Source organism: Scardinius erythrophthalmus (assembly GCF_964197995.2).
Source record: "Scardinius erythrophthalmus genome assembly, chromosome: 1".
In the NCBI taxonomy this organism is placed as follows: domain Eukaryota; kingdom Metazoa; phylum Chordata; class Actinopteri; order Cypriniformes; family Leuciscidae; genus Scardinius; species Scardinius erythrophthalmus.
Genome location: NC_138221.1, coordinates 17,262,598 through 17,288,555, shown reverse-complemented (window position 1 = coordinate 17,288,555; position 25,958 = coordinate 17,262,598). Strand labels below are relative to the sequence as shown.

Below are 25,958 nucleotides of genomic sequence, written 5' to 3'. Positions count from 1 at the left end.
TTTATTGTAAGCTGTAATACATTCATCCCGTGTGTAATTATGTATTCCTTAGTTTGTTTATTAAACCCTAATAATCTGCTAGAATGGAATCTGCTGTATTGCTCATCAAATCGAAGTCACTGAAAATATAAGATCGAAGCTTTACTTTCTGTTACTATTTCAGTAGCCTTAATTGCATAAACAAAAGGAAAGATTAATTTTCATGGCCAGAACATTTTAATCTTCCTTTTAAGTTTATAAACAGGGTGAGTTTTATGTAGTTTTAATAAGGAAGTCTTGCATACAGTTCGCGGGACAAACAGGTTGTTTAGATAACTGAAATTAATTCTGGTAAAATTACAGACAATTGATCAAATATTCCCTCTTTGGGTAATTTAATCTGTGTAGACTATAGCCAAATCATATTCATAAACTCATGAATATAGTTCATTTGAGTACATTTATTCCCCAGAAGTGATTGTCGCTACATCGCTGTTCTTTTCTTCATAACCTCAACGTTTGTCTGTGCGCTGCACATTTCATGAAGGATGTTAGTAAAATGCAGACTACACACAAAAGCTTCTCCCAAAATAGAGAAGTTCCCACTTTGTCGTGACAATATGTTGTTTATCGATCACAACTTGTACAGTAAGTATGTCTTATTATCTGTTGTTGTGTTTTCTATTAACTGTTCCAGTTATAAGTTTTATGTAGTTGCTATGTTGTAAACAAACTGCAAAGCTTTGCCTCTTCTAGCCTAACTGACATTACAGTATTGATGTAGTGTTTACTTGAGCTTTTTATTTATAGAAATTATCCATGATCCTGTGATCGATTAGAGCAAATTTAGACAAATATCGCAGGGGTAGGACATTTCCCGAACATGCGATAAGTGGTGCTAATTACAACACAGTGGGCCAACTGACCAATCACAGCACATTTCATGTTTCAGAAAGAGGGGCTTCATCGAATACAAAAATAAACCGCGTTAGAGACAGTTTGGGGAGAGAGGAGCTGTAAGAATGTAAAATATGTGTTTTTTGAGCAAACAAGCATGAAAACTTATTTTAGAACACCCCAAAAACTAAATCAAGACTTCGTTTGGACTCTCAAGATGTATTTTTGTTTGTTTTTGTGTGAGTGACGTCCTCAATAATGTCTGCTCACACATCGTTAAAACAACAGTTACGATATTATGGTAAATATATTCTACACCCAATATGTGAATTAACTTCTATTGGTCACACTCCTTAACTTGATAATAATTTGCAGGTCGAACTTTCCTCGCACCGGAAATCAATGGAATAAAACGCTGTGCGACCGCCCACTAATAATTACAATGTTTTTAGTAAAATTAATTAAATATCAATCTTAAAGCTGGTGCTAAATGTATGGCAATGCTGCATAATTGCTAAAGGGCACCTATTATAATGATAGAAATACACCCAGTGCTTTTTTATTTTTTTATTTCCCAGAAATCATAAGCACTGTCTCAGAAGAAGTTGTTCTCAGATTCGGGGCAAAGTGACATATATTAGCTCAAGCTCCTCCCACGACTGTTGACGGACACTGCAGTTTTAGACCCGCTGTCATGAAACTGCTCCGAGACTCAAAGGTAAGATCCAAATGCAGCTTTATTGTGGGTAATCCAGAGGCATAATTTAGTGTACAGGCAAAAGGTCAAAACACAGGTAGGCAGTCCAAACAAACCAACAAAGAAACGAACAAAACAGGCAGGGACCAGAGGCAAAAGAGTAATCCAGGGAACGGGGCAAGAAATCTAAATAAACCAAAAGACAAGTAACCAGGGAAAATGCTCAGAATTGCAGGGTAACACTTAAACAAGACTTCACGGTGAGTGAATGAATGAACATGGTATAAATAGACTGAGACTAACAGGATGATGAGACACAGGTAAATGCAATCAGTGAATGAGGTACAGGTGAATGTGATCAGTGATAAATGATGATAAGTCCGGGCAGTGAGTTATGGGAAATGTAGTTTGTGAGTGATAATAGTCTTATGTGGAGTTCCCTCTGGTGGCTCTCAAGGGCACTCCAGCTGGTGACCGTTACACCCGCCCCCCCTTTAAGGAGCGGATTCCAGACGCTCCTAACACTGTCCAGGAGGGAGGTGGACCCGGGGGTGGGATGGAGGGCCAGGCCTGTGGAGTGGATAACGACCTGGAGACTGCGGCAAGACGGGAGGCCAGGGTGGATCAGGCTGAGCAGGCGACCAGGGTGGATCAGGCTGTGCAGGCGACCAGGGCGGATCAGGCTGTGTAGGCGACCAGGTCGGATCAGGCTGTGCAGGCGACCAGGGCGGATCAGGCTGTGCAGGCGACCAGGGAGGAGACGACCCTTCAGGAGGCCAGGGAGGATACGACCCTTCAGGAGGCCAGGGAGGAGACGACCCTGCTGGCGACCATGGCACAGGAACAGACGCCGGCTCAGGAACAGGAACAGACACCGGCTCAGGAACAGGAACAGACACCGGCTCAGGAACAGGAACAGACACCGGCTCAGGAACAGGAACAGACACCGGCTCAGGAACAGGAACAGACACCGGCTCAGGAACAGTAACAGACACCGGCTCAGGAACAGACACCGTGTCGGCGGCCATCTCTGCTTAGGGCTCAGGCGACGTGGCGGTGGTCATCTCGTCTGAAGACACTGGCTCAGTGGTGGCCGTCTTGTCCGAAGACACTGGCTCGGCAGAGACCAGCTTGTCCTGAGACACTGGCTTGGCGGTGGCCATCTTGTACGGAGACGCGCTCTGAGCTTGACGGGACCAGCAGCAGCGAGGGCTTTGAGCTGGGTAGGACCAGCGGCGAAGAGGACTCTGAGCTGGTTAGGACCAGCGATGAAGAGGGCTTTGAGCTGGACAGGACCAGCGATGAAGAGGGCTCAGAACTTGACGGAACCAGTGGCGAAGAGGGCTCTGAACTGGGCAGAACCAGCGGCGAAGAGGGCTCTGTGCTGGACGGGACCAGCAGTGAAGGCTCTGTGCTGGACGGGACCAGCGGTGAAGAGGGCTCTGTGCTGGACGAGACCAGCGGTGAAGGCTCTAGCTTGGCGGGCATGTCGCTTGCTGTCTCAGGCGTGGCAGGCATGATGCTCTCAGTCTCAGGTGTTAGGATTGTGTTGGTTTGGGTGTTTTGGTTTCTTTCTTTTCATTGGCAGGTTCTGTGATTGAGGCGTGATTGGAGTACACCTGATGCTTGTCTTGGCTGTTATTTAAACCTGGTGCGAGAGTTTGTTGGGGCGGCTGCTCTTTTGTTGCTCGAGCAGTTTGCCAGAGCCATGCTCCAATTATGTGTCATTGTGTTTTGTTGTAATAAATATTATGTTAAAATGTGATTCCGCCATGTCGTCTCCCTTTATGTTACATCTTTGAGCCAGGTGTAACACAGGGGTGGCGGGCATGACGCATACTGCCTTGGCTTCGGCAGATTTGGCATGAAGTGCGGGCTCAGCTGGACTGGCGTGAAGTGCAGGCTCGGCTGGACTGGCGTGAAGTGCAGACGGTGACATGGCGTGCCACGGAAGGAAGCTCTCCAAACATCTGGAGAGTGCCTCTCTCCAATCCAGACCGGAGAGATCGGGGAGCTCCCTCGGGTCGACCTCCTTAGCCCCCAGCCGGTAACACAACTTAATTGCCTTGTCACCCAGAGAGCAAGGAGCAGCGAGAGGAACAAACCCCCAGGTGTACTGGAACAGACCGAAGCTATCCAGGGCCAAGGCCGCGATCTGTCCAGCGAACTCCCGGCTCATGCTGGGAAGCTCAGGCAAAATCCGTACTGCTGGATTCCTGGAGGTCATAGCTGCTGGATCTAGGTGTGGCGAAGTCTGTTGTCACAAAACTGCTCCGAGACTCAAAGGTAAGATCCAAATGCAGCTTTATTGTGGGTAATCCAGAGGCGTAATCCAGTGTACAGGCAAAAGGTCAAAACACAGGTAGGCAGTCCAAACAAACCAACAAAGAAACAAACAAAACAGGCAGGGACCAGAGGCAAAAGAGTAATCCAGGGAACGGGGCAAGAAATCCAAATAAACCCAAAGACATGTAACCAGGGAAAATGCTCAGAATTGCAGTTTAACACTTAACCCTTGTGCATTGTTTCAAGTTACAACCTTTCGTTATGTTTCGTGGCTGAAAACAGCCACTACTTTAAACTGCTGTAAAAATGTATCAGATAAATATTTTTTTCATTTTTTTTTGCATGAATCTATTAATCAACCTCAGTCCTGCTCAAAAATATTAAATGTTTAAAAAAATTCAGGATTTTAACTCTTTAATAGCCAAATTCGTAAATTATGTCACTGATTTGAAAAAAAAAAACCACACAAAATTACTCATTTTCAATATAAAATGTGATTGTGGACTGGATTTTTTTTACCTTTTATCACAGTCTTGGACATGTCAAAGATTAGAAACAACATTGGTTTTGATGCATTGTTAGTTTTTGTGCAGCATCAGATTTTAACTTTTTCTCCCTCATTTACTGTTCGTGGCTGTTTTTGCCCCATTGACTTCCATTATAACCACATTTTTTGATTGCAAAGCCATGACACCATATAATCATGCATTTTTGATTGTTGGTGGTTTTCCCTGTTGGGAAGAGGTAAAATTTGTAATTTTTACTGTTGATAACCAGGTGGAACCATTAACCCTTTAGATAGGCCTGGGCAAAAAAAAAAGGTTAGTTTCTGGCTTTTACATGGAGTTATACGGAGTTTATAAGGAGTATAATAGCATAATAAAGTGTGTGTGTGTGTGTGTGTGTGTGTGTGTGTGTGTGTGAACTCACCTTGATGCGTCTGAGAAAATCAAAATATGCACCTCAGCTCTCAGAACTGCATGGAGTAAACAAAAACAAAGTAAGTGTATTTATGCATCTGCTGCCTTTTGATGGTGAGAAATGCAGACTAAACAAAAACAAAGCAAGTGGATTTAAACGCGTGCATGCAAGCCTGCTGGTCATTTGATGGTGAGAAGAGCAGCAAGCAACATGAGAAAGGGCTTGACTTGTAGTGAAGTTTTAGAGATGATTATGCAGCCTGACCCTTCCAGCGAGCTGCAGGATGTATTGTCTTCTCCCTCTGACACCACAGACTCAGGAGAGTCAGATCCTGAATTGGATGTGGCACCCTCATCATCCTCTCTAGCTTCCACTGAAGGCGAGGAGGATTCGGAGGATCCTGGATCTGGGTGGATTGGGAGAAACGGCGAAGTGTGGTTTTCCACTAACGCGGAGACAACTCTCTTTCTTCAGCCTGCCAGAGGCGTGACTCCAGGGCCGACGCGCTATGCCATCACAAGGCATAGTCATACATGTTTGTATGACTGTACAAACATGTATGTGTTGACGCAAGTCATGCTGACAATGAGGTCAATCATCTCCTCCGTAAAAAACAGATTGAACACGGAATCCATGTTCTGGACCCTTGTGATGGCATAGCGCGTATATATATATATATATATATATATATATATATATATATATATATATATATAACATATATAACATATGTTGTCTGTGAATTTTTTATATAATCTTTCATGTTACGAGTTTGACAGTATATGGTATGTTTCTTCGGCTAGCAGTTGTGGAAAAGACATAACGAGAAAGACTACATGTCGCCTATGTGACGTCACCCCATAAAGTTGACTTACCCGTGGTTTTCGCCAACCTCAATGATTGTGTCCTCTCCCTGAAAGAAGGCGGTGAAGTGCACCAAAGACACAGCCATGTTTAGCGGGATCCGTGAGCTAGTGTCCGTGTGCGAGTGCTGGTGACTTTCAAACACGTCGAAAGCACGAAGAGTTGTAGTTCACAAAGTGCTCTCACACAAAGTCTAACCGTATCAAACTTCTACCCGCTAAATTGTAGCATTCTTTTTAAATTCACAGACAACATATGTTCACATTCATGGCACAATTCAAACGGGACCAGAAAATAATTATTTTCTCCCATTCACTTGCATTGACGATTTTTCAACCTAGAGGTCCAGTGGGGATAGCGGAAGGGGCGGGACTTACCAGCTCTATTAGACCTATTATCTCTATTATCACGCAGGAATGAGAGTATAGTTCCTAGCCATATCAGCCTAGAAAATCGCAACTTTTAATTTTCCATCGGTCTTAGAACACAATGTAACTACATAAGAGTCAAGTTTTAAATAGGAAAAATATCTAAACTCTTTGGTCATTTTTTTGAGAGAGATGCTAATGGTCTCGTCCGATTCAATGATCTATGCTAAGCTATGCTAAAAGTGGGACCGCCAGACCCGGAGATCGGCTGAATGGATTCGAAAAGGGTAAAACTGTTTAACTCTGGGGGAGTTGTAAAATGAACCTATTTCCAAAAAAAGTGGAGTATCCCTTTAAGGCACGAGTAGAGTAATTGTGATAATATGGCTATGTAGCCTACATCAAACACGTTTTGCTATTATGGGCAGCCTACCACACCATTGATGTGAACTTAGCTATACATGCCATTTACGTCAGAGGGAGCTATTTCAGGCCCTGTAGAGATTTAGTGAAATGCCCATGCTTTTTTATTTTGCTACTTCGCCATTTTGAATTTACACATTTCTCATATTTGTGTTATTGCTACTATTTGTGTTATTGACCTTTCAGTAATAAAAAAAGAAGACTTAAGATTATTGTGGGAGTATTTTTGTATTTTCAAAATACTACTTGTATTTTATTTAAATACATTTTTCACATCAGTATTTTGTATTTTATTTTGTTTCATTTCATGAGCCAGTATTTGTAGTTTGTAACAAAATAGTTTTTGATGTATTTGTGCCCACCTCTGGATATAGCTAAACAATTTATCACGTTATGTTTCAAATCGTTCGGTGTCGATAATTATTTAAATTTTTTATAACCCTTTTTTTTTTGAAGACGAGTAGAAAAGTTTGAATTTAAACCAAAGTTTTTATTTTTATTTTTTATCCACATTATTAAGGCAAACAACAAATTATATTAGTTTTAGCCGTCAAAAATAAAATGTACACAAAAATATCTTCTTTATGTCTTATATTAAGATAAAGAAGTAAGTGTTAAAGAAACTCTTGAACTCAAAATGTGTGCAATGCAAACATGGTAACGCTTTAGATTACAGCCCGGAAAGTACTGCGTAATTAAAATTAAATTACAGTGTAACTTTCGGTAATTACAGTGTACCTATAAAGTACTTACGTGTAAGTATAGGGGAACAATATGTAAAGTCTTGGGAATAAAGGGGTAACAACCAGGAAAATACTGCGTAATTAAAATGAAATTACAGTGTAACTTTCGGTAATTACAGTGTACCTATAAAGTACGTACGTGTAAGCATAGGGGAATAATATGTAAAGTTTTGGGAATAAAGGGGTAATAAACAGGAAAATAACAAATTATTTAGGCAAATTATTTAGACTGTAAACATTCCATGTAGTTACAGGGTAAGTATGACATTGCGGGCTGTAAATTAAAGTGGTGCTTCTTACCCTTTTGTTCCATGTAGTTACAGGGTAAGTATGACATTGCGGGCTGTAAATTAAAGTGGTGCTTCTTACCCTTTTGTTCCATGTATGTCACGGCAAACTTAAGAAAACACGAAAGAGACTCAAATGCAGAGGGATGATTTAATAACGAAAAAGACAACGTAAAACAAACACCCACGAGGGGGAAAAAACACAACTAAACCCAAACTCAATAACTTCCAAACTGAACATACCAAATGGGTAACGGAAGAACAGGAGACGAGTACAGGACAACGATCCGACACAGACTGCAAACACAAAGGAACTTATAAAGGGGACAAATCAGGCAGGTAATGAGGGAACAACAGGTGGGGCAAATGAAACCAATCAAGAGATAACAAGGAGGGTGGGGTCAACACAGAGACAGGAACACAAACACCACATGTGCTACACAAGACAGGACAGGCATGTGACATTACCCCCTCCCTACGGAGCGGCTACCAGACGCTCCACTAGGAACGGGAGGAACGGACCAGGGCGGGACAGACCAGGGCGGGACTGGAGGGACAGACCAGGGCGGGACTGGAGGGACAGACCAGGGCGGGACTGGAGGGACAGACCAGGGCGGGACTGGAGGGACAGACCAGGGCGGGACTGGAGGGACAGACCCCACTGGCTCCGGCTCGGGAACAGACGCTGGCTCCGGCTCGGGAACAGACGCTGGCTCCGGCTCGGGAACAGACGCTGGCTCCGGCTCGGGAACAGACGCTGGCTCCGGCTCGGGAACAGACGCTGGCTCCGGCTCGGGAACAGACGCTGGCTCCGGCTCGGGAACAGACGCTGGCTCCGGCTCGGGAACAGACGCTGGCTCCGGCTCGGGAACAGACGCTGGCTCCGGCTCGGGAACAGACGCTGGCTCCGGCTCGGGAACAGACACAGGCACCACCGGCTCAGGAACAGACACAGGCACCACCGGCTCAGGAACAGCCACAGACACCACCGGCTCAGGAACAGACCCAGGCACCACCGGCTCAGGAACAGACCCAGGCACCACCGGCTCAGGAACAGCCACAGACACCACCGGCTCAGGAACAGACACAGGCTCAGGAACAGACACAGGCACCACCGGCTCAGGAACAGACTCAGGCTCCACCGGCCCAGGAACAGACCCCACCGGCTCAGGTTCAGGCACTGGAACTGGCACCACCGGCTCGGGCACTGGAACTGGCCCGGGCACTGGAACTGGCACCACCGGCTCAGGCACTGGAACAGACACCACCGGTCCAAGTGTGTGCGCAGCCCACACACACCACATGGCTGTGGTCATAATGGCCAGTGTCGCAGTCACTGAGGGCTCAGGAACAGACGCCTTCGGCTCCAGCTCAGGAACTGGCACCACCGGCTTGGGCACTGGAACTGGCTCGGGCACTGGAACTGGCACCACCGGCTCAGGCACTGGAACTGGCACCACCGGCTCGGGCACTGGAACTGGCTCGGGCACTAGAACTGGCACCACCGGCTCGGGCACTGGAACTGGCACCACCGGCTCGGGCACTGGAACTGGCACCACCGGCTCGGGCACTGGAACTGGCTCGGGCACTGGAACTGGCACCACCGCCTCGGCCTCAGGCACAGGAACTGGCACCACCGGCTCGGGCACTGGAACTGGCACCACCGGCTCGGGCACTGGAACTGGCTCGGGCACTGGAACTGGCACCACCGGCTCGGGCACTGGAACTGGCACCACCGGCTCGGGCACTGGAACTGGCTCGGGCACTGGAACTGGCACCACCGGCTCGGGCACTGGAACTGGCTCGGCCACTGGAACTGGCACCACCGGCTTCGGGACCACCGGAACTGGGACCACCGGCTCGGGCACTGGAACTGGCTCGGGCACTGGAACTGGCACCACCGGCTCAGGCACTGGAACTGGCTCGGGCACTGGAACTGGCACCACCGGCTCGGGCACTGGAACTGGCTCGGGCACTGGAACTGGCACCACCGCCTCGACCTCAGGCACTGGAACTGGCACCACCGGCTCAGGCACTGGAACAGGCACCACCGGCTTCGGGACCACCGGAACTGGGACCACCGGCTTCGGGACCACCGGAACTGGGACCACCGTACTCCAGACCACCGTACTCGGGACCACCGGAACTGGGACCACCGAACTAGGGACCACCGGCACTGGAACCACCGGAACTGGGACCACCGTACTCGGGACCACCGGCACTGGGACCACCGGCACTGGAACCACCTGCATAGAACCCACCGGCACAGATACGGAAAGAGTCTTCCTTCTCCTCCTCTGTTTAGAGACCACTGGACTCGGAATCGCCGTACACGGGACCACTGGAACTGGGACCACCAGACTCGGGACCACTGGACTCGGGACCACCGGCACTGGGACCACCGGCCCTGGGACCACATTACCGGACTCTCGCTCCTGCAAATGAGCGAGACCCTCCACCATAGCCACAAAAGTACGGTTATCATAAATCCTTCTGAGCACCCAATCCATGGGCTTATCAAGGGCACAAAAAAAAGGTCCTTGAGGGCCTCCTCATTCATCCCTAGCCCCTTCGCTGTACTAAGGAATCTGACTGCAAACTTCCTTATGTCAGCTCCCTGCTGGCGGAGCGCCATCAGCGCCTGAACACGATGGATGCGTTCATCCTGTGGGCAAACGACAAGGGAAACAAGTGGATACTGAGAATCCCTCCGCTGAGTCCTTAACATGGTCGGATCGTTCTGTCATGGCAAACTTAAGAAAACACGAAAGAGACTCAAATGCAGAGGGATGATTTAATAACGAAAAAGACAACGTAAAACAAACACCCACGAGGGGGAAAAAACACAACTAAACCCAAACTCAATAACTTCCAAACTGAACATACCAAATGGGTAACGGAAGAACAGGAGACGAGTACAGGACAACGATCCGACACAGACTGCAAACACAAAGGAACTTATAAAGGGGACAAATCAGGCAGGTAATGAGGGAACAACAGGTGGGGCAAATGAAACCAATCAAGAGATAACAAGGAGGGTGGGGTCAACACAGAGACAGGAACACAAACACCACATGTGCTACACAAGACAGGACAGGCATGTGACAATGTAGTTACAGGGTAAGTACAATAAAAACACATGTACACACACACAATCTGATATCACTTGGAAAACCTTTATTCGAAAAACAACTTATTTCAAAACAGATTTACAACATGTTACACTTCTTATTCTTTATTATTTTTTTTAAAATCAACTTTTCATTTCAAATAATAAAGTCCTGAAAGAAAGTAGCATGTGTTGTCCTTTTTTGTTTCTCTTGCATGGCTTCCTCCTCCTCTTGGTCCTCCTCTTCTTTTTCTATCGTTCCACTGATTAGCCTAATCTTAAGGAGTCTTTTTCTATTCTGTATTATGTATTAAAAGAAAATACAGTACACCCAGAAATGTTCTCATAATTTACTCATCTTTTCGCTACCGACCAACTGTCACCAGCGAGTGCATGAGAGTCGGCTTGAATGGCTTGGCTTCGCGTTTGGTGAAGCTTTAAGCGTTCATTGCATTCTCGCGGGAGTGTGATGTGAAACTCGCGCGAGAACTGGTGTCTCTGGTGTTCTTCTGCATGGTTTGTTTTTCATTATTAATATCTGTTATTGTTTGTATTTTGTTGTGAGCAATAATAAAAACATAAAAAAATAAAATAATAATTCGACATTCGGTTTTTCGGTGCGCTTACGTCACGCTTTACTCAACCCTCTCATGAACGCGCAGGTGACAGTTGGTCGGAAGCGATAGTCTACAGTTTAAAAATGTAAAATATTAGGTATTTTTCTTACAAACGCTTATCGTTTCACTTCAGAAGACATTGATTCATCCATTGGGGTCGTATGGATTACTGTAGTTATTGTTGTATGTGCTGTTGTCAACTTTTAGGAACACATGAGCTTGCATTAGCCTATGCATTCAAAGAGATTATTTATTTTTCGAAAAACTTTTGTTTGTGTTAATCTGAAGAAGGAAATTCGTACATCTCGGATGACATGAGGGTAAAAGATGAGTAAATGGTGAGGACATTTCTGTACTGTATTTTCTTTTAACACATATTACAGAATAGCAAGAGACATGTCATGATGGGATTCCTTCTTAAGATTTATCAGTGGAAAGAAAGAAAAAGAAGAAGAGGAACAAGAGGAGGAGGAAACCAAGCAAGAGAAACAAAGTGCTGTAAAATCCGTTTTGAAATAAGTTGTTTTTCAAATAAAGTTTTCGGAGTGATATCAGATTGTGTGTGTGTACATGTGTTTTTATTTTACTTACCCTGTAACTACATGAAACAAGAGGGTAAGAAGCCCCACTTTAATTTACAGCCCGCAATGTCATACTTACCCTGTAACTACATGGAACAAGAGGGTAAGAAGCACCACTTTAATTTACAGCCCGCAATGTCATACTTACCCTGTAACTACATGAAACAAGAGGGTAAGAAGCCCCACTTTAATTTACAGCCCGCAATGTCATACTTACCCCGTAACTACATGGAACAAGAGGGTAAGAAGCCCCACTTTAATTTACAGCCCGCAATGTCATACTTACCCCGTAACTACATGGAACAACAGTATATTTACCCAGCATTTAAAAAAAAAAAAGTTGCAATAGTTTTACTTGCCTTGAAACTTAATCAGTGCACCTTTGCAATAATAACAAATTAGCCTACTTTATAAAATGCACTGATATGTACCCCGTCATTTTAAAAAAGCCTTTATGTATTTTTATACACTATTATTACAAAAAGGTGCAGTGTATGTACTCACTAAATTGCTCCCAAAAGTAAGATTCTAAAATACTTAGTCTAAATAATTTGCCTAAATAATTTGTTATTTTCCTGGTTGTTACCCCTTTATTCCCAAAACTTTACATATTATTCCCCTATGCTTACACGTACTTACTTTATAGGTACACTGTAATTACCGAAAGTTACACTGTAATTTCGTTTTAATTACGCAGTATTTTCCTGGTTGTTACCCCTTTATTCCCAAGACTTTACATATTGTTCCCCTATACTTACACGTAAGTACTTTATAGGTACACTGTAATTACCGAAAGTTACACTGTAATTTAATTTTAATTACGCAGTACTTTCCGGGCTGTAATCTAAAGCGTTACCCAAAAGTGTAAATGTAGAACAATCAAGGCGAACTTTGAGGTAGATCAACATATGAGGTTTTATTAACAAAGTTCGGGAGGAGCACGTTCAGATAATTAACACAAGTGGAGAGCACTCAGCAATCAATGGTAAGAGGCAGAGGTGGGAGTAAGTCACACATGTGCAAGTCACAAGTAAGTCTCAAGTCTTAACCTTCCAGTCTCAAGCAAGTCCAAGTCAATTTTGTGAAAAGCAAGTCAAGTCAAGTCAAGTCACTGCTTTATGTCAAGCAAGTCAAGTCAAGTCGTAGCTTGGGTCACAAGTCATGGCAAGTCATACAAACGTTTGATGATTTCACAGAATTTATATATTAAAATAAGTTAAAACTACATAAGTGTTATGATTTGGCAGGAACGAAGCGGAGAGAGAATCCATATGCAAGCATACTTTAATTAAACAAACAGGAACTCCAGGTGAATATGGAACTCAGGACCGGAAACAGCTACAACGACCGACAAGCCACAACTGAAACACAGAGGTATAAATACACAGACAGACAAGCTAAACAAGATAACAAGGGGGTGTGGTTAATCAGAGACACCTGGGAAGACTAATCAACATAACAGGAGACAGCTAAACATAAGACAGGGGAACACATGACAGACAAGAACAAGACAAAACCCACACCGTGACATAGCCCCCCCTCTATGGGCGGCTCCCGACGCCCATCAAAAAAACAACAAAAATAAACAATAGTTCAGGAGGGTGGTGGAGCGGAGGCGGACCCGGGGGCGGGATGGAGGGCCAGGCCCGTGGAACACGCAGAGGGCCTGGAGACTGCGGCAGTACGGGAGGCCAGGGCAGATCAGGCGACCGGGGCGGAGCAGGCTGTGCAGGCGACCAGGGCGGAGCAGGCTGTGCAGGCCACCAGGGCGGAGCAGGCTGTGCAGGCCACCAGGGCGGACCAGGCTGTGCAGGCGACCAGGGCGGAGCAGGCTGTGCAGGCGACCAGGGCGGAGCAGGCTGTGCAGGCGACCAGGGCGGAGCAGGCTGTGCAGGCGACCAGGGCGGAGACGACCCCTCAGGCGGCCAGGGCGGAGGCGACCCCTCAGGCGGCCAGGGCGGAGACGAACCTTCCGGCGGCCAGGGCGGAGACGACCCCTCAGGTGGCCAGGGCGGAGGCGACCCCTCAGGCGGCCAGGGCGGAGACGAACCTTCAGGCGGCCAGGGCGGAGACGACCCCTCAGGCGGCCAGGGCGGAGGCGACCCTTCGGGTGGCCATGGTGGTGAAGACCCTTCGGGTGGCCACGGCGGAGAAGACCCTTCAGGTGGCCATGGTGGCGAAGACCCTTCAGGTGACCATGGTGGTGAGGACCCCTCAGGTGGCCATGGCCCCTCGAGTGGCCAGGACGGAGCCCTATGCCCCCCCCCAAAAAATACTTGGGAAAAGTCCCGGGTACCAGAGAGGGCTCGGTGCAGGGCAGCGATGAGGGCTCGGTACTGGGCAGATCCAGCGACGAGGGCTCAGTGCTGGGCAGATCCAGCGACGAGGGCTCGGTGCTGGACAGATCCAGCGACGAGGGCTCGGTGCTGGGCAGATCCAACGATGAGGGCTTTGTGCTGGGCAGATCCAGCGATGAGGGCTTTGTGCTGGGCAGATCCAGCGATGAGGGCTTTGTGCTGGGCAGATCCAGCGACGAAGAAGGCTCTGAGCTGGACAGGACCAGCGGCGAAGAAGGCTCTGAGCTGGGCAGGACCAGCGGCGAAGAAGGCTCTGAGCTGGGCATGACCAGCGGCGAAGAAGGCTCTGAGCTGGGCAGGACCAGCGGCGAAGAAGGCTCTGAGCTGGGCAGGACCAGCGGCGAAGAAGGCTCTGAGCTGGGCAGGACCAGCGGCGAAGAAGGCTCTGAGCTGGGCAGGACCAGCGGCGAAGAAGGCTCTGAGCTGGGCATGACCAGCGGCGAAGAAGGCTCTGAGCTGGGCAGGACCAGCGGCGAAGAAGGCTCTGAGCTGGGCAGGACCAGCGGCGAAGAAGGCTCTGAGCTGGGCAGGACCAGCGGCGAAGAGGGCTCTGAGCTGGGCAGGACCAGCGGCGAAGAGGGCTCTGAGCTGGGCAGGACCAGCGGCGAAGAGGGCTCTGAGCTGGGCAGGAGCATTGGCGAAGAGGGCTCTGAGCTGGGCAGGACCAGCGGCGAAGAGGGCTCTGAGCTGGGCAGGACCAGCGGCGAAAAGGGCTCTGAGCTGGGCAGGACCAGCGGCGAAGAAGACTCTGGACTGGACAGGACCAGTGGCGAAGGAGACTCTGGGCTGACGTGAAGTGCAGGCTCGGCTGGACTGGCGTGAAGCTCTGGATCGGCGGAAGTGACGTGAACAGTCTCTGGATCAGCAAAAGCGACATGAACAGTCTCTGGATCAGCAGAAGTGACGTGAACAGTCTCTGGATCAGCAGAAGCGACGTGAACAGTCTCTGGATCAGCAGAAGCGACGTGAACAGTCTCTGGATCAGCAGAAGCGACGTGAACAGTCTCTGGATCAGCAGATGCCAAACTCACATAAAAGGGTGAAAACAGTTGCAGTGCCAAGACAATATACTGTTTCAGAGTCCAGCTAGGGTCATGCAATGGCATAAGGTTGTCAAGCGGTTCAGAAAGTCCTCCTCGAAAAAATATCATCAAGCATACCTCTTCCATGCAAGTCTGGGGAGCAAGCTCCAAAAAGTCAACCACGTACTTCTCTATGGTATGATCTCCTTGACGGAGAAGCATAATTTGTGCTGCTGGATTCATCTTTGGTCGGTCGTTCTGTTATGATTTGGCAGGAACGAAGCGGAGAGAGAATCCATATGCAAGCATACTTTAATTAAACAAACAGGAACTCCAGGTGAATATGGAACTCAGGACCGGAAACAGCTACAACGACCGACAAGCCACAACTGAAACACAGAGGTATAAATACACAGACAGACAAGCTAAACAAGATAACAAGGGGGTGTGGTTAATCAGAGACACCTGGGAAGACTAATCAACATAACAGGAGACAGCTAAACATAAGACAGGGGAACACATGACAGACAAGAACAAGACAAAACCCACACCGTGACAATAAGTTGTGGACTATGGTTTTATTTGCAACATTTTTTTAAATATGCATTTCCACATACAGCTGAGTGGTTAAAAATCTAAAAAAGAAATAAAATTTCAAACTACATAGCATAAAATGTAAACATAACTGAAATTAGGCCAACATTAAAGCATGAAAAAATAAATATGCCTCAAACATTGCAGTAGACCATTAAAAGATATTAAACAATTCACAATTCAAGTATAATGGTTCCTATGCCACCAAATGGCATTCTTCAAACTGGTATCCCCTTTATGGAACATGAACACATCCTTAACAACAAGTTAGATCTTTCCTTTTTAACAAAAGAATAACAAGAAAAAAAACAGTAATAATTGAATTGACACAAAACTTAAACCTGTCAATCAGGTGGATTGACTATTGTACATTATTAATATTTATTAATATTTGTGAATGATGTGTGTGCATGTGTATGAGTGAAAGGTGTATTGTTTGCATGTCCATGGTTGTGTTTGACTTTCTCTGTGTGTGTGTGTGTGTGTGTGTGTGTGTGTGTGTGTGTGTGTGTGTGTGTGTGAGAGAGAGAGAGAGAGAGAGGTGATTTGAGTGTGATTGATTCATTAATATTTGTGAGTGAATGTGTGTGCGTGTGTATGAGTAAAGAGTGTATTGTTTGTTTGCATGTGTGCATGGTTGTGCTTGCAAGTTTGAATTTTTGTTTTGTTTATTTGTGTATGCATGGTTCGGTTCGAAAGTCTGTATGTTTTTTTTTCTTTGTGTGTAGGTGTCTTTTTACAATCTTTTATGTGCATCCCCAAAAACTATCCAATTATTAGACACTGTACACATGCTATTATGCTATTAAAGGACAACTCCGGCGCAAAATGAACCTGGGGTGTAATAACACATGAGAACCGAGTCTACCGTTCTCTGGGATTTGTTTTCATGATAATCGAATGTAAAGAGTTTTATCTCTAAAAACTGATTAGCTTATAACGCTAGTATATGGGGCATAGAGTAAGTAAAAACAAATCGCCAGTTAATACCACTAACAAGCACCCTCATTATGCTACCGTGTTAGTGTGGGGCTATTTTGAGCCTTGTTAGTGGTATTAACTAGCGATTTCTTTTTACTTACTCTATGCCCCATATACTAGCGTTATAAGCTAATCAGTTTTTAGAGATAAAACTCTTTACATTCGATTATCATGAAAACAAATCCCAGAGAATGGTAGACTCTGTACCAATGTGTTATTAATTATTATTAAATTACAGTTAATTTTTTTAAAATATTTCTTTTAACATTCAAGTCAACCCTGGGATAGCAGACTATATTGGTAGCATATAACTAGACAGTACAAAGTGATGTATTCAGGTAAGAAAAACTGGAATATGGCATATTTTAACATATTTTAACCCGATTTTAATTTTCAAGAAATGTTTTGTTTTTCGCTGTGCTTTTGTATGTAAGGGATTATTCAGATCATAAAAAAATCATTAATCCAAGGCACTCGAATATTATTAAAAATATATAGAAAGCCTTTATTTCATCATGGCTTTAATATTTTAAAATCAGGTGACAAGTAGGCTAGCTACTTGCACACCTATGCGTTGCGGCTAATGAGCCTTCGTCAGGGTGTGACCAAAGCCCCTTTCACACAGAGATTCCGGAAAATACACGTATTAAGTGACCCGAGATTTGACTCGGGTTAGTTTGATTTAGGTTCATTCACACTGCCAGTGATTTTCCGGAATAAAAGAGTGCGTTCACACACAACCCGTAAAAATCCCGTAAAGACACATGACATCGATGTCTCAGCAGCGTCTTAAGTTTGCTTATTAGCTGCGATTTCTCTCTCGAGAAACCATGCTTGTGCATTTTTTCCTCTCTGATTCGATCATAAACTTGCGCATTACATACCGTTTCACAGCTGGCGAACGATCCCGCGCTTCAGCGTCATCACTACAACACGCAGCTTTTGTTCACACAGCGAGTTCCTGCTGCGTCACGTGATTGTTGCGGTGCGTTCAAATACAGATATTTATTTTTAAAAAGACAAGTTATTTCGAGTCATTTACCTCAAGTCCGAGTCAAGTCTCAAGTCATGAATATCAAGTCAAAGTCAAGTCAAGTCTTTTATTAATATTTGTCAAGCAAGTCTCAAGTCCTAAAATTTGCGACTTAAGTCTGACTCGAGTCAAGTCATTGACTCGAGTCCCCCATCTCTGGTAAGAGGAATATATACGCCCAGCAGTCTCACCTCAATTCATTAGTTTGCAGCATCCCCCCACCACCCCTTCTCCACACTTCTAGTCCTAAACACTCGGAGCCCTCCCTCCGGACAGCATGCCAAATAGGCCTACGCATTAAACTTTCTTTACTGGATTTCTTAGCGCTGTGTAGAAACAGTGTCGCTAGATAAACGGTCTGTGAAGCATAAAATAATGACTAGGGCAGTTTCATTCCGCTTTCATTACGTTTGCCAAATCAGATATGTGCAAAACACGTGTACAATAACAATGTTCTGGGGAAAAACAACAACATTACGATCAAATCAATTTCAATAGTACATTGGGTCATTTTGGGTACATTTGTCATTTAATGAGATCTACTAGTACTAACATAGGCTATGTTACATAGCTTACATATAGTTACAGGCTTCTTCAATGGTCTAGTGCAGGGCTATTCAATTAGTTTCATTCTAGGGCCGCATTATCAAATCGAAAAGTTGAGGTGGGCCGGTGGGTTGGTTTGGGGGTTTAGCTTATTTATTGAAACATAACAGTTTCAATAAATAAGTTAAAGTAACCCTAAAAAAGTGTGGTATTTACTTGGAAATGTGGTACCCAACAGTATGCAAATATATAAAACCATAATAAATAAAAAAACTATTTTCCTTGGAACAAATAAATGATTTATACAAACTTATAGCTGTTGGTGAGAAATAATAATTATTGTATTTATAATTGTTATGCTTAAATGAAAATATTCTGACAGTGAGACTTGTTAACCACAGGCTACTCGCTTGTATAAAAAATGCCTAAACACAAGTTAAAAACTATACGCACCTTTACAAAGAAGCTGACATTCATAACAAGCATTAAATATATTCCTCTACCCACCTAATAAAACTAATGCCATATAAATCACTATATTTACTATTATACCAGGCTATATAATATTATAGTATATATATTTACTATATTTATTTATTACTACATAGTATTCAATATAAATATTGCACATTTCTCCCCAACCATGTTAAATTACTACAGTACATTCATGGTAAAAGTTTGTAAGGGTGATTAGGGGATTTAAAGTCTTCTAATTTCGTTCATGCCACAATGTTTCATTGCAGACTGGTTGGGAATGTTGAGGCTGTTTCATCCGATTTAATACTAATTAAATCATCGAGTGCTTTGTGGTTTGTAAAAGAGAGTTTTCTGTCGAACTGAAACGCTTTGTCGCAACGCTGTTTAATATAGTGTCCGGGACCGGGAGTAAACGCAACTCCGTGCTGGGCCGTGCTGAAACAACTAGTGAAACAACTGAAAACATCGCTATTTGTTGTTATACTGTAGGCTACTGAACAAGAAACCGCTTCAGATGATTCAGTGACGGAGCGGTCCGAATGAATCATTATGCAAGCGAGTTTAGAATCGAACCAAAATAATGATTCATTCACGAATGATTGGTATCGCTGGTTCAGTCGACATAAATTCGGGACACATATAATAACTGCTGAAATATTCGCACGTAAAACGTTTCTCAGGTCAAACGGAGCGAGTATCAAACTGAATTAGCCGCACCGCCAGGAAAAGAGGAGGAGGGAGGTTGGTGCCGTCGGGCCGCCAATTGAATAGCCCTGGTCTAGTGGTTAGAGCTTTTGCCAAGCGTGTCAGAAGTTACGGGTTCTAATTCGCACTATTTTTTTTTTTTTTTTTTTAAATCAAAACCGAATATGTTCATCAGTGGTTGACTGTATATCAAGCAGGGACTAGGGCTGTCACGATTATGACATTTGGCTGACGATTAATTGTCTAATAAATAATTGCGATTGTGGCGATTAATTGTCTGTTTTAGGGCTTTGGCGATGAATTGTCATACATACATTTGTGATTATTTAATTTAATCCCTTAAATGTCACTAGCAAAAACAAACTTAACGCCTTTAAACATTAAAGTAATTTATTCAATGAAAAATATGTATCTTTCAGATGTACATTTAAAGAACAAATGTAAATACAATTTTGAAAATATAAATAATAGAAACAATCACCATAAAATTACCATAACACAAAAAAGACTGTCAATATCTCATTCCCTACTAAAGTAAAATATAAATATATTTTACAAATTCAAAAATTCTGTAAATAACATGTTACTTTTCTCAATACTCATAATTGCTGAAAGTGAAATACTCAATGGTGATTGGCTAATTATTTTACCAATGGAATCACAAGTCTGTCTCTGCCTATGCATTTGCTTCTACCTCTCCTTCTCTATCCCCCCAGACTCACGTTTCACAGATCCTGCACATCAAGGGAAGAGGCGCACAATGGTTAAACTTACAGTGGTGAAATTAAAAACAAGAAACACACATTCTGAGACATAAAATGAATAACTGGGAATTTTATTAACATTAAATCATCCCTCTCCCATTTTGCATGATTCTTAGCAGGAGACAGACTTTTCTTTCTTGATCACATCCATCAGGTCTAAAAGAAAGATTAAATCAAGTGAGTTTCTATGGACTATTTTATCCAAACAACCAGCTAATCATGGCTTACTCGTGCAGTTTAAAGTGACGTTCAAGACATTCTCCTGACTCTACCAATACTCTACTAACACTAATGAGAGTTAGTAAGACATGAAAGTACAACGTTACTTATAGTCAACAGAGTTAAAGGGACCATCAAAATAAAGTGAAACCATGTTTTGTAATCTTTTAAACTAAAGTTACACCTATCTCTTGACCCCCTTGCTTGTCAATGCAGGCGTCTGTTGTTGTTGTTCCTTCCCTTTAGTTTGGTTTTATACATAGACAGTAAAAGAAATGGACACAGCGACCCCATAGACTTCAACGGAGAAAAGTGAAGTCCACTAGAAGCACTAACTTCCTGATGGCCGAGCGTACTGCGCTGACTCAAACTGAGCTTGACGACATAGATGTGACGTGAGCAACCCGTCTGACAGTTGTAAGTCTTCTAGTAGCTGTGCCAAGACAAATCTGAATCATTCCCTCCAAATCTTGCAGAGACGGCAAGTGTGAGTAGGAGCTGTCCATGAGCTACTTTTGGTAAGTCTTCTGATTAATTATTTTGCCTCCACGTCCCCCTGATTGCCTGCGAGCTTCTCCTCGTGTCTATACGGTCATTTCTACTGTGTGACAGAGAGTCGCGTGGTTATGACGCAATCGTTAGCCTACTTTTACAAAAACAGCTTCTACGGGGCCATAGCGTCAGATACAAGGTAATGGAGCCTTTTATACATTGTCGTGTTTCTTTAGAAATAAACAATGGACAAATAGAGTCTTTAAACGCCTCAGATGTCAAGTTATAGTATAGAAGGTACGCTTTCCGGATGCTGGATTACCCCCTTGGTTTTATACTGGGAATAAACAGCCCAGGCCAGTGCCGTCACCTTGTGGAACAACTGATTACTGCAAAACAATGCAATTCAATGTGCGACCTGCATGGCAACGTTAAATCAGGTGGCGCACGATCTATACTGATTTATTTTGTATCAAATGCACTGTATGCGGACCCTTGCATACACATAAAAACCAGTATATACTTGATTAACAGAAATAATCTTGAAGCGTCTCTCTCATCTGTGTATCTTAATAATCCCCATAGCAAATACAAAATTCTGAACGGCTGTTTGAAAACATAAAAACACTGTTTGACATTCTTCTCCATAACAAGTCAATGTCAGAAACAGAAAGTTGTGCTGCTTCGTATAGTGCTTTATTTCTGCTTTTCCAGGAGCACCACCTACAGTGAGAGAGTGAATTTGCATCTACTGCTATTTTTTTGCATTGGTCTGAACAGAGAAAATGCATGTGAAAATCAGACTGAACTTTCGTGTTGGTGTGAACATGAGTTAGTAGATACCAATCAACCAACAAAATGTGCTCTCGCTCATCGTGGCTGTTGGGAAACTAACTTACACAGAATTGTTTCTCAGCACAAAAAGATGAACTACTTACCGTGATCTCAGACTGTGTTGGATGGTTACAAACGTTACACATGGATCTTCATGTGTCGCTTCAGGTGACATTTAATAGAGAAAATAATTCCACACTGATCACACTTCAACTTCTCTCCAGTGTGGAGCCTCTTGTGTTTTTTCAGATTTGTTAACTGACTGAATCTCTTGTCACAGTGTGAACACTTGTAAGGTTTTTCTCCAGTGTGGATTCTCTCGTGCACTTTCAAACAGTTTGCTGTAGTAAAAGTCTTCTCACACTCAAAGCACATGTACTCTCTCACACAAGTGTGAATTTTCTGATGTGCAAGTAAATATTGCCGCTGTGAAAAACTCTTTCCACACACAGAACATGAATGTGGCTTCTCCTTCATATGAACTGTCAGGTGTCTCTTCAGGTGTGATGCCCTAAGAAATGTTTTCCCACACTGATCACATGTGAACGGCTTCTCTCCGGTGTGGATCATCATGTGTTTCTTAAGATTTTGTTTGTCTGAAAATCTCTGTTCACACTGATCACATGAGAACGGTTTCTCTCCAGTATGAACTCTCATGTGAATCTCAAGTTTATGTTTGCTTGGGAAACTCTTTCCACACTGAGTGCAGGTTGTAGATTTCTTGGCTCTTCTTTTCTTTAAAAATGTCTGTTTAGTCTTTGAGCGACTCAAAGGTTTTTCTCCAGGTTTGACATGATGTTCCTCCTCCACTTCACTCAGTTCTTCACTCTCTTCGCTCTCTTCAATCAGGTCTGACATGAAAGAGAAAATTGAATGTTTATTTATCAGTACAAAAGACATAAAAATGATGTAAGACAACTGCTACATAATATTATCATGAATGAGGTACACCGATCTTGACATTTTTATTTTTTAAAACAATATAGAAAAATCCCACGGTAATAAGCATGTTTTCTACTGATACAAAGCTTAATGCTAATCGGTGAACTATCATTTTAAGTTTACTAGTTTTAAATTAGCAATTTTTATTAGCATTATCTGTGTCCTACATGTTTCACTTAACCCTGTTACTCCAAACATGATTTTCCTTATAGTTACTGATAAGGTTGTATTTCTTATAAATAATATAAGTGTCATATTTTTTTGAGATAATTCTTCTTATAATAACTTTGGTAACAGAGTTGATGAATGTGATCAACACTACAGTTTGTGTAAAAACAGAGACAATGGATTGAGATTATTTTCTTGTCCTCCCACCATGCAGTAGAAAGAGCCCAGATGATGTCACTTCCTGTGTCACAATTTTAAGAAATGCTCTGTTTTTTCTGTATGAGTCGTTTTGCTTAAGTTATGCTTACAACCCTTAATTTACTTGTTATTGTTTGTTGTTTACTCTGTTAATTGTTAATGTAATTATAATGATAACTATATTGAAAAATGTCAAACATATTGGCAACATTGTTGCTTATAAATGTTACATAGCTAGAATATTTAGTTTGACCTGATGTTGACAAACAGTATAAAAGTGTATAAACCTCCCATTACTGACCATTTGTTGAAGACCAACAAACAATAAAAAATTTACCCATTTCATAGTTTAACTGTTTATCTAAAAGTGATGAAGTGCTTGAATGTTTCTAACATGAATGTTCTTCAGCATCATGAATGAATGAATAGTAAACACCAACCTCTTTGTTCTTCAGGATCTTCAGTGTGTTTCATTCTGCAGGGTTCTGGATCACTCATGTTCTCACTGTCCTCTTTAATAAACTCAGTCTTTGCAGATTTCAGCTCTTCCTGATGCTCTGATGCTCGTCTTCACTTGTAGCTGATGGGAATATTCCAGCATTTATGGGTGAATTGCAGTGGGAGGAGCTTCACTGATGATGTGATTGCAGTGGGAGGAGCTTCACTGATGATGTAATTGCTATGGGAGGGGCTTCAATTATAGTAAATTTTAGTGAGAGGAGCTAATCTGCCCAAAATAAAAATAAAATATATCAGTTACTGTGTTTGTTTTTATACTTATATCAAATATAAGCATTTATTTCTGTTTGTCTGTAAAGTAACTGATGCTAAACTGTTTTTTTTTTTTTTGCACACAAAAAGTATTCTTGTCACTCACTAAACTTATGGTCGAGCCACTGTAGTCACTTGGACTATTTTAACAATGTCTTTACTAACTTTCTGGGCCGGCAAGTTTCAATTACAATAGAAGCCTATGGAGAAGTGAGCCAGCTCTCAAAAAATATCTTAATTTGTGTTCCGAAGATGAACGAAAGTCTTAAGGGGTTGGAACAACATTAGGGAGAGTAATTACTGACAGAATTTTAATTTTTGGGTGAACTAACCCTTTAATAAATAAATACCTCAGCCTGTTGACACCAATGAAATGAGCGTTAAGTGGCAATTTACAGGAGATCTGAATACATCAGCATAATAAATGAGGTGAAAACAGGAACTATTGACGTGAAATATGGGTAAAACTAGCCCATTTACTGCCCTAGTACAGCAGTTGTCACTTTAAAAGTATTCATATGAATTAAATGAGGGACAATGGCCTCATCATCACAGTATGCTAATGCTGTGAATCTGATGCGAGGGAATCGTCATTATGCAGATTGAGGACTGTTGTGGCTCTTACACCTCTAACACAAATCTGTGCCATTTGCTTCACAGGACAAACATGCTTCTTCCCACAACATACTATTTCTGTGTCCTAACATGTTTGGTCTCATCTGACAGCTTATGAACTGAACAGAATTATGTTGAACTATGTAGTACTACTGCTGCTGAAACATGCACTGAGGGGAATATGTTAATGTACATCTCCTTCCGTCTTTAGGTTTCGGTGTGTATATTGCAATAATCTTTAACAATCCCTTGCTATGGGTATAAGAAGAAAAGGAATGTTTTCCTATTCAGTATGTTGTCCCATTCTACTGTGTTTGACCAGTAAAAACAGATTCCTGACTTTCGGAGCAGAACGGACGGTCTTTTCGCCATCCCTACCCCAGATCTGCTTGGTTTACAAATATTCGTCAAAATGTCTTCCTTAGTGTTCATCAGAACAAAGCAAATGATATAGGTTAGACAATTTGAGTAACTGATGACAGAATGTTAATTTTTGGGTGAACTATCCCTAAAAATGTGTAATACAGCCAATTATATACATGTATACCGTTATACCGTTAAGTTTTCTGTGTCCAAAACAGTTATACTGGTTGTACGTTAGACGGCGCTATGGAGTAATTTTCCCTGAGCAATTGCGCAAAAATAACACTAGGGAGTTTGATTTAAATCGTCAATTTAGTTTTATATATTTCTTTATTTTAACTAGAAATTAAAATGAAACTGAATAACGTTAATTAGCTAGAATTAGTAATGAATTTTAGTTGAGAACCACTGATGTAAATAATTTAAAAGAATATAGCTTAGGCCTTATATCCATAAGCTAAAAATACCTTTTATTACCTTATTGTTACTAAAATAAAAAATGAGGAGGTAGAGGTAAAAACAAACAAAACAAATATAAACCACAAATTGTTCTTGTTTTTTTCTTACCTTTTTTTCAATGTTCTGAATACAATCAATTTTGCGATCTTACTGTCGATAGACGAGTCACAAAATGAGCTCACTACACTCATTATATTATCGTAATTAAATTATTAATGTATTGTTATTAATTAGTATTGTTACAATTAAAGTGGCTAAACATTTATGTGTTCTGATTTTTTTGTGGAAACAAATACATTGTTACAATTTTCAAAACTTTTAATAATAATAATAATAATAATAATAATAATAATAATAGGTAGGCTATGCATGTTATTAACCTACTATTAATATATAAAAACAAATATAAAAAAAATAGTAGGCTAATCAGAACAGTATTATTGTTATGCATAATTGATATATTACTACTGTCATTTTTGCTAGAAGAATCCAAGAAAAATTCATTTATAGCCCAACATTTCAATAGATTAGGCCTATATCTGAATAAAAAAAAAAATCTATATAGATTAGATGGATTAGATTATTTATTCTCTGGGCATCAATCTTTTTCTTCAGGTCTCGCTGCTGAAGAATCTCGTTTAATTTC

The 25,958-nt window shown here is 42.6% G+C and overlaps 1 protein-coding gene across 1 annotated transcript; it reads right to left on the bottom strand.

The window, feature by feature from the left end:
• Positions 1 to 20,307: 20,307 nt before the first annotated feature.
• LOC308687007 (uncharacterized protein) lies at positions 20,308 to 23,673 on the bottom strand. The gene is made up of 3 exons (XM_081359196.1): positions 23,545 to 23,673; positions 21,901 to 22,647; positions 20,308 to 20,407 (listed from the first exon to the last, which is right to left on the bottom strand). The coding sequence occupies exons 1-2, from the start codon at positions 23,600 to 23,602 to the stop codon at positions 21,935 to 21,937; spliced, it is 771 nt and encodes a 256-aa protein (XP_081215322.1). The 5' UTR covers positions 23,603 to 23,673; the 3' UTR covers positions 20,308 to 20,407; positions 21,901 to 21,934.
• Positions 23,674 to 25,958: the final 2,285 nt, after the last annotated feature.

Bases quoted from the DNA above. Each gene is read 5' to 3' on its own strand.
- LOC308687007 (XM_081359196.1), bottom strand. From the start codon at position 23,602: ATGAGTGATCCAGAACCCTGCAGAATGAAACACACTGAAGATCCTGAA. The intron at 22,648-23,544 runs GTTGGTGTTTAC...CTTTCATGTCAG, and splicing joins AGATCCTGAAGAACAAAGAG to ACCTGATTGAAGAGAGCGAA.